This window comes from Toxotes jaculatrix, chromosome 13, assembly GCF_017976425.1.
Source record: "Toxotes jaculatrix isolate fToxJac2 chromosome 13, fToxJac2.pri, whole genome shotgun sequence".
NCBI lineage: Eukaryota > Metazoa > Chordata > Actinopteri > Toxotidae > Toxotes > Toxotes jaculatrix.
In genome coordinates this window covers 13,349,470-13,364,338 of record NC_054406.1, presented here as the reverse complement: position 1 = coordinate 13,364,338, position 14,869 = coordinate 13,349,470, and the positions used below count along the sequence as shown (strand labels likewise).

The window sequence follows — 14,869 nt, the reverse complement described above, 5'->3', positions numbered from 1 at the left end:
AAATCCACTGTATGTCATTAGGCGCTGAAATAAGATCAATTTGTCCCATGCTATAAGGAAGTTTATGATTTAAGCTCAAGGGGAATTGGTTGACGGATTCTCAATTTAGATGTCATGTAGGAAATTAATGACTGAGTTTAGAGCTGAATTATAGGGAGCTGGGTTGTGTTTAGGCTGTCTTTTCTTCAACTTTTTATTCATTCATGAGCCTTCGCCACCATTGACCCAAATACTTCCTTTGCATCTATTAGAAGCAATTCAGTGTGTAAACATGACTGTATAAAATGTTGTATGTGTAAAGGCTGTCATTTTCAATAAAATGAAAAGTTTGAAATTTTGGGAAATACACTTTGTCGCTTTTTTGCCACAAGTTACAAGCTACAGCCAATAGCCTGCTAGCTTAGCTTAGCACCAAGAGTGGAAACGGGGAGAGAGATAGTCTGAACTATTTCTTGGAAAAGTAATGGTTAAAACACAACCAGTGAAGTTACTGGTCTCAGCCAAGACATAGTCTGGTATGAACGCCTCTATAAAAAAGGTGAATTGTTATTTTTATATCTTGGTTTTTGTTATGGATTAAACAAACAAGATATAATTAAATTAATTTGTGAGTTTTAGAGCTCCGTAGATAGCATACAGACACGACAGTGGTATCAGTCTCCTCATCTAGCTGTTAAAGAGCTCCAATAATAGCTTCTTTAACAATAAGTCTATTTCCCAAAATGTTGAACTTTCCCTTTAAATCAGAGGCGGCCACATGCTTCCCTTCCCCTGCAGCTCCTCTTCATTTGAGATTCATAAGTCAGGACATACCAGTCATACAAGCACCACATCTGTCTAAATAACACCTCAACAACTCTTGTGTCGGCAATACTCCCGCTATGATTGCATCTCCGTATCAGGGCTGACTCAATACTGAGCCTGACATTTCATTTCCAAACGCAGAGTGGCTCTGTGCATGGTTCTCATCTCACATGCAGCGCGGGTCAGACACCTGCCAAGTCATCTCCTGCCAGCCCAGACGCAGAGGATGTGGGGAGTGACAGCTCCCGGAAGAAAAAGCAGCGGCAAGAGTCACTTCGGCATATTGGGCCTGAGATAAATTGTGGAAGTTTTACAGGGAGGCACTCTCGCAGGCAGAACAGTGGGTTTCATTTCTTTCCTCAGGCAAGGTCTGCTGTGTGTGTGTGGTGTGTGTGCGTGCATGCTTGTATGAAGGAGAAACTCACACACAAGTATCATCTACCCTATCTCACACAGGCTCACAAGGCTAAGTGCTTCTGGCAGCCCTTATTATATTAATGGGAAGTGTTCTGCAGAGGATAATACACACATGGTAGGCAGTGATGAAAGATGGCACCCAGCGACGGATTAGGGAGATTCGAAGGAATGACAGAGAGAGAAAGAAAGTTGGAGAGAGGGGAACACTCCCTCCTTTGTTGCCTCCTCCTCTCTTTCGTTCTTTCCTCGGGCAATAAACTGTTGCTAAAGTCGGCTTGGGAAGGTAGAAATGGAGCAAGAGTGCAATGGTGAGAAGAAAAGAAGGAGGCGCGGGTGGGGGGGGGGGCACAAAAGACAGTATATCGTCCCAAGTAGATCCATGCTCCATGCTCCCCCCCGTCACGTCCCCCCCTTTGCTCACCACACTCATGTGTTTTCCACTCTGCCTTATCAGGACCAGATGGATCCGACTGTCTTCTCTTGCATCCCGGCTCCCCACCCCTGCAACCACCTTTCTCCCCCGCTTTCTCCCCCTGGCTTTGCTCGTTTATGACACCCCACGGATTTTGTCACTCTGTGGTTTCTGGCAAGAAGAGAGAAATACCAAGCCGAGTCTCCATTTCACCAGGCAAAGAATGAGGGTTTGACGGAGTGAAAGCATGAGGAGGAGGCTCTTGGAACACAAACGGGCCTTTCTCTCTGCCTTCTGGAGCTCCTTTCCCTTTATTTTCCATATCTTGTTTGTTTGCTTGGCTCATATTTTCACTTTTGCTGGTTTGTGGCTTTATAGTTGGTTTTGTGTTGTAAATATAATGTTCATTCAACTCAACCACCCAGCACTCCACTATATTCTATTCTATTCTGATACAGATACTTCTTTTTTATTTAACAATTACTCTCACTACATTTGATTAGATTATTAATTTAAGAGCTTTGGCAAAATGAAATAAAGTCTCAAGTTTTTCTTAGCTCTTCTCACTAACAACAACACAATGAGTAGCAGACACTTGTAACTCTGACTGCCTGGGAGAAACTGTCTGTTTGTGGTGCAGCATTTAATACATATAATGTTTAAACAATTAAGTTGGTGTTTTGCTATTTGCTTCATTACATTTGTCGAGTTACACATAAAGCGGCTTCAGGCGGCACAAAGTTGTTCAAAATAATCCAGTTTACTGCAAAATTCAACATGATCTTTGCCAGTAGAGGCTTACATTTACATCGTGTACCACAAATCAGATACGTTCACACAGTCTGAACCCATCTGCTCAGCGAGCACTTAGAGGATTTCTCTGCTGCTTCATACTCCAGTGTAATTTCAAATGAACTCCAACACAGATAAAGCCTGTGAATAATGCTGCTGCATTGTTCTCTCTTTCAAATTCTCACCCTCCCTCACCCATCCCACCACTGTCCACCCCGCTCAGTGTCCTCCCTGGCTGCTCTGCTTCTTTTACTCAACCTTTCTGAAAGTGCCAAAGGCCTATGGAACGACACGAGGCAGCAAAATATTAATAAAAATATGACTGAGTCCAATGAGATATGACAGTAGCAGCGGGGGTTGTTACAGCGAGGCGTGTGGTTTGGGGGGGTTCAGCAGAGGTTTTAAGTCAAACGGGTCCTTTAATGTGGCCTGACTTTGCCCACTTGAGAGGCTGGTGTGAAGTTACAAGATTGGACCCAACTGGGACGGGGCGATGATGGGTTCAACTGCTGGGACGGCCGTGATGAGGGGAGGCACGCTGAACTGGTACCAGAATCCACAGCAGCAGCAGCAGCAGCCCCTTTCCTGAAGAATAAACCCAACACACACACACACTGATGGATCACACACTTCCTGCACTATATTACAGATCAACGGCTCCTGAAGAGGGGTCATAAAACTGCCTTGGGTCCTTAAGGGCATTGGAAATGGTTTCCCAGTACACTGAGATACTGTTTAATAGCAGAGCAAGTTTTACTCACCATCTTGAGTTAGAGAACAATGACACATTACATTCGTATAGTGCATTTCATGGCATAAATCAGAATGAAATAATAAAACGTCTCAAAAATAATCTGTTCTTACTGAAATGAATGAATAAAAGAGGGGAATACATTACAAAGAATACGTGGCTGTACAAAGGTAAAACTGGATCCATACCAAAAGTTTGATATTCCGACCATTAAGTACACTTTATATTCTGAGCAAGATAATGTTGCTGGATTATTCTGAAAGTGGAAACTGAAGTTCTGTGAATGGTTCTGATAAAGAAAGAAAAAAAAAAAAAAAACAGGACAACAGAAAAAAGCAGGAAAAGATGGAAAAATTAATGCATAACTGAGATTTCTCTCACATCTGTTTATTCCACATGGGAACGAGGTTTGTCAAATGTTGTCTCCCCTAACTATTGCATTAGAATGCAATCTTACAACACCACTGCGCATTGCCAAAAATATTTGTGCACCAGATTGCACTCGCCCAAAGTGACACTGAAACTCCTCCCAAAATTAAACCGACGCCAGCTTTGAAATGATTTACTTTCCACCCCACCAGCACGTCAAGAACATAAAACCCCAACCATGCTTCTGAAAAGTAAAAAATAGCTATTTGTTCCTTAAGAAATCACAGTGTCGTGTCCAAACAAACACGATCTTAACGACAGTGGATAATCTGCATTTTTCTATTTTGTATTTTTGGAACATACGATTCCAAAAATCCCTGAAACAAATAAAACTACATTGGAAACAAGTGAGATCATCTTACCTCAACAAGAAAAATGTCCCTTGTCAAGGCAAAAAACATTGAAACCCCGATTATGAAGTTAAATTCTAAGGAAAAAGGACAGAATTTGCATTACTAAACCCATTCACCAAACTGCACACAGCCAGACAAGGAATATAGAAGCTTGACCTCACCAAAACCCCATCTGTAACATGAAGCCTTCTATAAGACATAGCCTTATACAATAAAGCCCCCACTGAACCAGACCTCAACCACAAACCCCAACCCTCCAATACAGGCCCAGCGCTGTCATTCTTTTGTATCTGTAATCTCTCTCAAACACACACGCCACGGTCTTCACACATGTGTACAATATACACACAAACACGTGTGTGCATACACACATACAGTGGTCAGCCATCCACCTATCCATCCGCCCGATGAAAGCTGCTTCTGTGGGCAAGGCTGGAAAAACAAAAAATGTCTGACAGGCTACTGAACCGTCTCCTGGGGCCTAACAACCAAACACATGCATATGTGTGTATGCGTGTACTGCATGTGCTACAGTAAACAGCGAGTGTTCCTGTAGCTCGGGATGGGGGGTGGAAGGTGAAAAGAAAAAAATATGGGAAAGTAGACGAAGCGAAAGCAGAGGAAGAGAGGGGAAGAGGCACCCGGCCCTGTGGTTTTGGGGGGTTAAATGGCAGAACATGCTCACACATTAAGAGCCATCCGATCCGCGGCTAACTACAGAGTCGCAACTCTGTTTGCAAAAGGCCCCGCAGAGAGAAAGCGAGTAAGAGAGAAACGCAATCCACTCATTCTTCTCATCCTCTCGCCTAACCACTCCCGTGTTCCTTTCATCCGAATCCAACATCCACAGGAGGAGTCAGTGCTGATGCCAAACGATATGCAACCTCTTTCTTTCCATTTTCACGTTTGATCATTTTATCTTCGTTTCATGCTCCACTGTTTCTCCCACTGCTCATTTGCTGCCCCACTCTCTTTCTCTTTTTATGTTTCTGTTTTTCTGTCAATGACTTTTCTCTTTTCTTTCTTCCCCCTCATGAAAAGACCATGGCACAGCCCCAGGCCACATTAACTCACTGACTAACATAGGGGGTGGGAAAGCAGGGCACTTGAGAGTTTCTTTTATTTATTTTTTTCTTTCAGTCTTTCTTCTTTCTTTTCTCCATCTGATATCACTTCATCTAATGCACATCTTTCCAGTAAACACTCACTTAAAGCAAATCGACTGTTTGCAGAAGTGGTTTGTGTGTGTCGGAAAATCAAAACAAACTACGACGGCGACGCCTCCTCCTGTTATAAATTGAAATTTCCCAATATTTCATTGCAAACAGGTGCCATTATGTTGTTGTCATTGTATTTCCACTTAAACTTGCAGTTCACCTCCGTTGTACACACTGGCGGCGGATTGAGCCCTTTTGATAAACCAAGCATTTTTATCAGCTGCTTACACAAATAGTCTTGTTCCCAAATGTTGGCTCTTTAACGCTGGCAGTTCACAGAGCAGCACGCACAGAAACCGCACTGTTAATAATGTCAGATGCACTGTACATATTTTGTCAGAGACCCACATGGAAAAACTACCGAATCCTACAGCTACACGATGCATAGCTGTAATCTATATCTAAGACCACATGGATTTCAGCAGCAGTATAAATTATGGTCCAGTGAAAAAAAAATCGGAGCACTTCCAAAGAAATCCATTATGGAGCTAGACTTCATATTGAAATATTCACACACAGTGTGCTGTCTGCGGAAATATGTGTGCGGATGAGGAAAAAGAGAGAAAATCCCTTTCCTCTGTCTGAGTGGAGCCCGAATGAGAGAGTATGTGGGTGAATTTCTAACATCCGTTCTAAGACACTGAGGTGATTGCCTGTGACATTAACACTGCCACAGGTGTATTTCCATGTTTACAGTGATTTGTGTGAAGCAGACTTGTCAATTATTGGGAGGCAGCACTGCAGACATTAGATGCAAATTCAATGTGGGTGGGTGGGCTAACACACACATGTGGCAGCCTCGGATTAGGAAGTGGTAGGCCACAACACTTTACTACCAAGATGTCTCTATATGGCCTCGCCTGTCTCCTGGGAGCCTTGAAGCCCTCACACCCAATCCTTCCATCCCTTCCCTCCTCCCTTCCTCCCTCCTTCTGCCGTTCTGTCTGTGTCATTTACGATTAGCATCACACTCGTCAACAAGTTTCTTTCCCACCAAAACCTCAGTTTCTTCCATTTAAACTGGCCTCCAGTGGCAGCGTTCAGCTATAATCCAATCTAGAGGGTCAAATGAATACATGTGGAGCTGCCTTTCATTTCCCTTTGCCTCACGCATTACTTTTCACTCACAAAGATGCTGCCATGATAGGACAGACAAGAGGAACAAGCTGCAGATTACTAGATGTACCAACTGTTAGGTTACAATATTTGATATGTAAAATAATGGAGAAAGAAGAAATGGTGCTTTTGACAAACTGTAAGGAGGAGAGGAAGATGTGTTGTTCTTTTTTGACCATGTCAAACTCAACCTCTTCCCTACAGTACACTGCCATCATGTTCTATAAATTTATAAATATATATGAGAAGAGTAAGTACCTGACAGTGAAAGATGTACTCAGGAGTGGCCTTCTTAAATTTGATGTTCCATACCAGGGCAACGCCATCCGGTTCATGAGGCGCATCTTCATTATTGTTATAGGAGGCAACCAGCAACTCTGGATACTGAGAGATGGAGGGAAAAAAGAGAGCGAGGGATTTTAATTAAATAAAAAACAGAGACGTTAAAGTGACGGCTGCTCAGTCACGCAGAACTTCATGATAGAGCTGTTTCTGTTTCTTTTCAAACACTAAGAAAAAGCTGTAAATAAGTTTCAGTGAGGTTTAAAACCTGCGTAATTGCTGCTGGTATTTCTTGGCAAATGATTTACAATGTGAGAAACATTTACAGTTTTGAGTTTAAAGTAACAGACAAAAGGCTGAAGGCCTCACCTGAGGAGACCAGTCAAGGCAGGTGATAACGCGATGTTTCGACCAGTGTTCATCATAGAAGAGCCTACTGAAAGAGAGACTGGAGCCGCTGCCCAAGTCTCTGGAGGATGACAGGAGAGATAAGGGCCAAAGGTTACTTCTTGATTAGACCTGAAGACAATAGTTTTGTTCCTGTTCAACAACAGGCACTTGACAAATTAAGCAGGTACCTGCCAAGAAAAGAAATGGCTTCAATGACGTAACTTTAATCCGCCCTGTGTAATTTTACATCTTGACCTCTGCTGCTCTGATTTTCACCGTCCTTTTTTCATCTGTCTCTCACAACTTCATAAAACTGCATTACTGAATCGCCTAAGTACCCCTTTAAAATGCTGTTCACTCTATTGAGTTAGTGATTTCAGACACCGGAAACACATGTTCCCAGTCAAAATGGATTTGGATCTGTTGTGAAGAATTACTCAGACACATGTGAACTTAAATAGTGAAGAGTACTGTCTCACAGTGGTAGAAGTACCACTGCAGTTTTTGTTGTTGTGTCTGAGCCCTATTTGTCACCTCAATAAGGGAAAAGTTACCAGATCAAAAAACTGATTCCGAAAAATGACTGAGTTTTGGTGCTAATCACAGCAAATTCTGTACACGCCAAGAGAAAACTACTCGGTGTGTCATACTATGTGAGAATTAACGGTAATGAACCATGGTGGTGAAACGAAGGCTATGTTGCTACATTCTCAGCATGTCAATGGAAAAAACAAAAGAAGGGGAGTGAAGTTAAGCACTGGGCTGTGGCCTGTTTTAGACAAGATCTCTATTTGACCACAGGCTTGATGCTCCTCTGTGGCTGCAGCGGTCAAATTCGAAGTGTGTCAGTAAAAGCAGAATTCTTCTGTCACAGCAGAACAGTATACTGAAACAGCTTTGCACTTATGGCTCTTATAACTTCAACCACCACTTGGATAACCTCCATTTGGAGTCAACCCTTCAGATGGCAAGACAATGCTCTTTAGGTTGTGATGGTTTGTCACTTCACAGGAGTTTTTAACCCCCTGAGAGAGTGACATCAGCAGGAAGACATGTATTTTGAAGAACAAAGGAGCTCCCAGGCCCCTGGAGTGAAACAGTGGGCATGAGTCAGTCTTAGCACATTTCTTAGTTCGAGGCAAGGAAGTAAACACTCACATGTGCTTTCACATCCAAATCCCTGCCCCCCACTCTCGCCTCCTCCCCGCTCACCCTTCTTTGTCCTCCAGGTCTCTGCCGCTGTAGTCGAAGAAGATGTCGCTGTCTTCGGCCAGAGCTCTCTCCATCACTCGGATGCTGCAGTCGAAGAAACTCTGAAACTCAGAAGAGTGGAGGATCTGCTGCCTCTCCTCCTCTGTCAGCTCCCTCAGCACCGGAAAAGAGCCTGTTGGAGGGAATATAAACATAAACACAGGAGCATGTGAGGGAGACATGTGCTTACGTTGTGCACAGTGCACCAACTTGAGTTTCCAATTTATGATTACTTTTATTAATCATCATATTAATGAACAAATAATAATACTTTTGATTTCTAATCTATATGATGTAGCCAAAGATCATGTGAAAATATTAAAATACTAAATTTTGAGCTTTTTTTTAAAAAGCTAATTATTTTCTTTTTCTAAATTTCTTATTTGTTACAAAATATCCCTCCCTTTTAGACATTAGCAAAAGTTCACTACTGCATTTAAAGTCATGTGCCTGTGACTCTGGACTCTGTTACATTCTCCTCTGAGTCCTACTGAAAACCCTAATTTACAAACACACATGTAGTTCTGTCTGCTGCTACAAAAAAACCATAAGAGTCCTGCGCATCGTGTGCTTCCGATGTCAGATTAACATTCACTTCATCTCTATCAAAACCAGAATCAGATCCAGAACATAATAAACTACAAACAGCTCCTAATGCATCTTTTCCAATAAAACCCTACAGTAAGAACTTCATAAACAAGAGGAAAACAAAGCCCTCTGAGCGACCCGCCTCCCTTTGAACGTAATGGCTGCACAGCACGGCGTCCGGTTTTTGAAGTCACTGTCCCCAAGCACACACGCTATTTTACACGCTCACACACACATATATCGACCTTTACCCTGCCTCTTGACTTTGATCCCCCCCCCCATCCCTTTGTGTTTCTTACGAGTTGTCAGAAAAGACCCAGTGAATCAAGTGCCAGAGATCAAAGGCCAGACCTTCTAATAGGCCAGGATGGAGAGGAGACGGATGACTGTGTGTTTATGAGTGCGTGCGTGTATACATCTTTCTATGTGTGTGTTTGACTCATATTTAGTACAGTCACGGATCTGTTTGTGTGGCTGAATATGAATATCTATCCATCTGTGTGTGTTTTAATTCACCCAAGATCTATGTGTCTTTTGTCTATTATTTACTACGGGAACCGCATGTGTACACACACATTTGTCCATTCCTCTCCACTTTGAAGTGTGGTGGTGGGGAGGGCAAGTGACAGGTTTTTAATCAGTCATGACCCTCACATGCCATGGAGCTGATATGCTGGACCGGCCTTAACCCCCTGCGTAACCTACCCCCACCCTTCCATCTGATACACCCACTGACGGGCAGCGGGTGTCACACGCGAGTCGTTGTGTTTCGTGACAGCGGCATACGAAAGGTTGAGGGAATAAGAGGACGCCTGTAGCGACTAGGCTGTGAACTGCCTCATATATCAAGTTAATTTCTATGGAGGAAGTATTACTTAATTTAAGAAAATTTGACTTAATTAATGAGGTGGTCGGTAGAAGCTGACCATTACAATTTTTTTAACATTTCCATCATGCACCCATTTAGCCATCCATCCTTTGTACCTTCTTTGTTTTCCCTGTTGTCGTCTTCATCCTGCTGCTCCGACTCGGGGCCTGGCTTCGCCTCCATCATCTCCTCATCTTCCTCCTCCTCCTCGACTGAGAAAGAGAGAGTAAAAAAAAAAAAGAGAGAGAGAGAAAGCACTCATGTTAATCAACAGCTGTTCCAATTTTCCTCGACCTCCTGCTGTGTGCTGCCTTCCCCCCCTTCTTACCAAAATAATCATTCCCAGATCTGCACTGGTACACCTGACTAACAAACATTGGGTCCAAATGGGTTTCATTTACAAACACACACACATACACACTCGTATTTGCAAAAACAATGTGAAGCACAAATGCAGCAGAATTTCCATCACTGTTGCTTATGTATATCAAGTATATGTTGTCTTGGGTAAAGAAATATCACAGGAAACAAGCCATTGCCAGTTTCCATGTTGGAGCTGAGGCATGTGTTCACATGGTCCCCATGTGTGGAGATACTGCACTCATCATGCACGCAAATAAGACCCACACACACAGTCAGCAGGAAAAGTCAGAGCTGTGTGCGCTCTCCTCTTTCTCTCACCTTTGACCCCAAGCAAAGAGATCCAGTGATGTGTGTGTAAAAGGGGATTCCCTCTGCATTCCCTCCAATCAGGCTCTGCAATTACACTCAACTCCACAGGATTTATTGTAAGTGTGTGCGGTGTGTGTGTTTGAGGTTCAAGTATGAAGGGTTACTGTCAACATAGGCACCTGCTTGTCAGCTACTGGCCCCCGACAACTCCCCACACCCCTCAGGGTATGTGTTGGTAACCCTTGCCAACCTCTCCTCCTCTTTTCTGCCGCTCCCTCCCTCTGAAACAGATGCTGAGAGACGGGGGCCTCTCTGAAGACCTCTTAACACCCTGACACCGCGACCAGACACCTGTGGTCTGCCAACACACACACACACACACACACAGTCTGTCTTTCTCCCCCCTCTCAAACACACACACTCGGGGCCCTCACCCGCAGTGCCAGGGGTGGTGAGGGGTTAACTGGCGCAAGGTCAAGCTGACAACAGTCGCTCAGTCCAGTGGGAGGAAGTGACTACATCACACCCTCAGACGTGTCATGTCTCTCTTTCTCACACACACACACACAGACACACAAGCACACACGTCGGGGTGTGTTTAACTCAGCTGGAGTATGGCCTGGGGCGCTGTTAAAACCACTCGCTCAAGGGCCTCTCTTGCACCGGATGAACTGTCCATTTATAACTCGGACTTGCCTAAGCTCTTGATGTACTCACTGCTGCTCCTTAGAAGCAACAAATTCGATTTTAATTGGTGAAACACTATTATTATGTATATGTCATAGCTAGTATTAATATATTATACTATTATTACTATTAGAATAAATTCTGCTTTTATTTTACCACATTATTTTAGGCTTCCCAGTACCTCATTCTCTCACCCTGTCTCTGTATTTTCTTTTCTTTTTCCCTTCCAAGCAAACATTTTTGATATATGACTTTAATTTTCATACTGTGTGTATATAATAAATGACTAAGCTGAATCAAACACATGGCGGTGAGGCTCAGTCCAAGTTGGTGGTTAACAGCCAACTGTAGTGATCCAAACACCAGTGACCCACCAGTATGGAGGAGAGACCAGAGAGGACCAGACAGGCAGACTGCCAGACTAGCTCCATGTCTGAGCTGCCAAAACAGACAAGCTGCAAAACAGTAACTCACAGGAATACCCTCTTTCCTTTTGTCTATTCCTCCACGCTTGTTTATAAAGCTGTATTTCTATCAGATGGTTTTTTTTGGCATCTATCAGTCATTCTTCCCCTTCACAAACGCTGGTCATTAATCTGCAAATGCTTCAGGATGTGAGAAAGCAAACGTGGTCCTACTAATCAGCTTTGGGAAGATACTTTACACACAGCTTCTATTCTGTTTGGCTCTATTCTATTTTCTTGACCTTACGTGACCAGTCCGGTGGTTGGAATGTGTGGTGATGGGGATGGGAGGAGCGTGAGCAGAGGAGAGAGACCACATTGAGGAGCGGTCAAACTGTCAACCCCCGGGACCACAGGACTATGGAGCAAGGCAGCATGATTCATGGCCTATGGGTTACCTCACCGAGGGGAGACGGTCCAATTCCCGTACGAAGATACTGCTGATGTCGTTGCCAGTGGCCATGCATCAAGTTGTTCTGTCACAGTCCCGCACCAAAAATATCCCGGCAATTTCCTTTGAATGGAAATTTTCAGATACATTTCTGTGTGTTCTCAAAGTAAAGCACAAGCTACACTGCGGTAAATGATACTGGAAAACAGGACTCATGGGTTACAAAAGATAATATAAAACTTTATGTAAAATGAACATGCAAACACACACAGAGGCACTACAAGGTTTCCTGTTGAGTTGCAAAAGAAGCAGGGAAGGGAATTCAAAAGAGACAATCTTCCCCAGTTTGAGTGTGTCTGACTGCTACCCTGTAAGTATCTGCACACTTTCTTGTTTCCACCTCATTCCAGTCACGGGATGCTTTCTCTTTCCACCTGCTGCTTAATACCGCTCCTCGCTGCAGGACAACAGGTTAACTGGTATCCTCCCCCTCGCCACAGACAGGGGTCCACCTTGATGAAACTCCACTTGGGGGCTCCTGTTTTGGCCGGCTACACACCCGGGGTAATGATATCCTCGGTAGCCCAGGGCTGCCGCATCTGGCTGCCTCAATCTTTCCCTGGCTGCTTCCTCATGCTGACCAGGCCCAGTCAATTCACCACAGCCTAGCAGGTATGTAGACACACAGATTCATAGGGTGAAGATACAGACACACACACACACATACACAAATGTGTAAGGGTGTTTGCACTGCCAAATACTGTGATACCAGTACTAAATATTAAAACTTTTATCTTGTCCTTGAAAGAATGAAGCCAATTAATTTTAAAAACAGAAATGTTTGCCTATAGTTTCCTAGGAAACTATAATGAAAGATCCATATTTAAAACCAACTCCATTGTTTCTCTTCCATTTAAAAAAGGCTCCAAAGGTTCTTTTGGATTCGAGTCAGGGGACAAACTTGGCCAAGTCACTTTTTTCTTCTTTAAAAACTTTTGTGTAACTTTTTTCAGTATGTTTGGGATCATTGTCACGTTGGAAACTTCCTCTCCTGCCAAGCTTCTTGAGACTGGGAGCCATCTTTTCATCCAGTATTTGGGTATACATGGTTGCATTCATATTGCCGCCTATACATGTCATCTCTCTCTATAAATGTTTTGCACTCCCATCTCCATGTTTCATGATCAGCAGTCACTCTGGTGGGTCCTGGCCAGGTCCACGCCAAACATGCTGGACCCCATCTGATCCAGACAAGTTTATTTTGCTTTCATTTGACCAAAGAATGTGCTGCCAATATTCATCAGGCCTCTTTTGATTGTCACAACTGTGTCAGCTTATGTTCAGTAGCCTACTGATTCTACTGTACACTCTCCCATCTTAATACAATGTGATTTCTTAGCAGTTCAGGCAATTCCTTACCATGTGGAGCCATGCTGCTTTAGCCACAAGCTCTTGTTAGTCAGTATAAGCATGATTATTGTTTTTATGGATTGACAGGAGAGTGAAATAGTGCAGGTGAGAGTAATGGGCCGATCTGTTTGTGGAATAAAGAAAACATAGTCCTAATGAAGGCTGATATACCGCTGAGAGTTTCATTAGCCTAAACATTTTGTATTATTTCACAGTAGGCAGCTACTATCGAGCATGTGGAGAGAAGTTTTAAAGAGACTGACAGCATACAAAAGATGTACACTGCCTTCTGCTTCTCTTCGGCTAGGACATAAAGCACAATGGCAATGGTGCATCACGGCAATAATGTGTTAGCATGTGTTCTGTTTGGTCAGGATCAAAGCGTTAGCTAACCTTTTGTTCTGAGCCCAATCCACAGTGAGTGCTAGTGTGCTGAAATGTGTTAGCGCAAGCTTGGAGTGACTGGCATAGATATCAAAGAGCTGTGGGTGTGTGTCGATGGGAGGATGAGACCGGGCCCCAAGTTTGTCATCAACTGCATTATCGGGGCAGAGCAGCAGACTTATCATAGCAGTGTGGAGGTGACTACTAAACTGAGTCATACACAATCAAAGTTGACAGTACTCATAATTTTTATAGATCTCTATTATATGAATCACAAAGGCGGAGACACATTGATATCAGAGAGGAGAGGCAGCGGAAACAGGGAGAGGGACACAAAAGAGAAATCCAGCAAGATACTTGAGGGGGGTGATCCCACGCACTGGGAATAACCCTACAACATCATATATGGGCACACGCAAACAGAGAGTTCGCAGGGGTTCTGGGAGGTTGGCTGTTGAGCAGACCACAACACAAGCACTATGCAGAGGAGTAGGAGGAGGTCGACAAGACTTGAAAGGCTCCTCTAATGTGGCCCTGGCACGACAACACACACACACACACGCACACGCACGCACACACACACACACACACACACACACACACACACACACACACACACACACACATATGCATTAACTTCACTGAGAGCAACTCTTATTGTTAGAGAAAGACGCAACACACACACATACTCAGGCTACATTCGGTTCACCTCTGCGTATGTTACACATGACCTAAGGCATCAGGGGAATTCTCTCACTTTTATTTGTCCCACCTCCAGTAATGTAATCCTTGTTATCCAATTACCAAAAAAAAAAAAAAAAGATCGACATAACCTCAATGATTTTATACAAATAATGATATAGGTCACAAATAAAATGATGCAATCCTAAAAAGGAATTAAATGTGATGTGATAGGCCAACAGGAAATTTGTTTTGCCACACTATGAACATTTTTAACACAATGCTTACCCAGTGGCTGATAATGTAAAAATCTATAAAACACTGTCTTTAAAGGAGACATCAGGAACAAGGTCATGGCCCATTTTGAGTGTACACTCAAAGATTAAAATAAACACTGCTCCACATCATTTTTCATGCTTTCGACAGTCAGACCAGTCATCCTCTTTGCAAGCCTTGCACCCACTCACAAGTTTCCTGGTGAACCGTCTGGGCAGTCTAACACAGATCACT

The 14,869-nt window shown here is 43.5% G+C and overlaps 1 protein-coding gene across 1 annotated transcript in view; it reads right to left on the bottom strand.

The window, feature by feature from the left end:
- The window catches only part of LOC121191546 (cytoplasmic dynein 1 intermediate chain 1), an 85,211-nt gene that overhangs the window by 52,836 nt on the left and 17,506 nt on the right, over positions 1-14,869 (bottom strand). Inside the window, exons 8-11 of the mRNA XM_041052713.1 lie at positions 9,787-9,882; positions 8,176-8,347; positions 6,943-7,042; positions 6,550-6,675 (exon numbers count right to left, since the gene is read on the bottom strand). Of these exons, the coding sequence (XP_040908647.1) occupies positions 6,550-6,675; positions 6,943-7,042; positions 8,176-8,347; positions 9,787-9,882 (494 nt within the window). The remainder of the gene's footprint in view (positions 1-6,549; positions 6,676-6,942; positions 7,043-8,175; positions 8,348-9,786; positions 9,883-14,869) is intronic.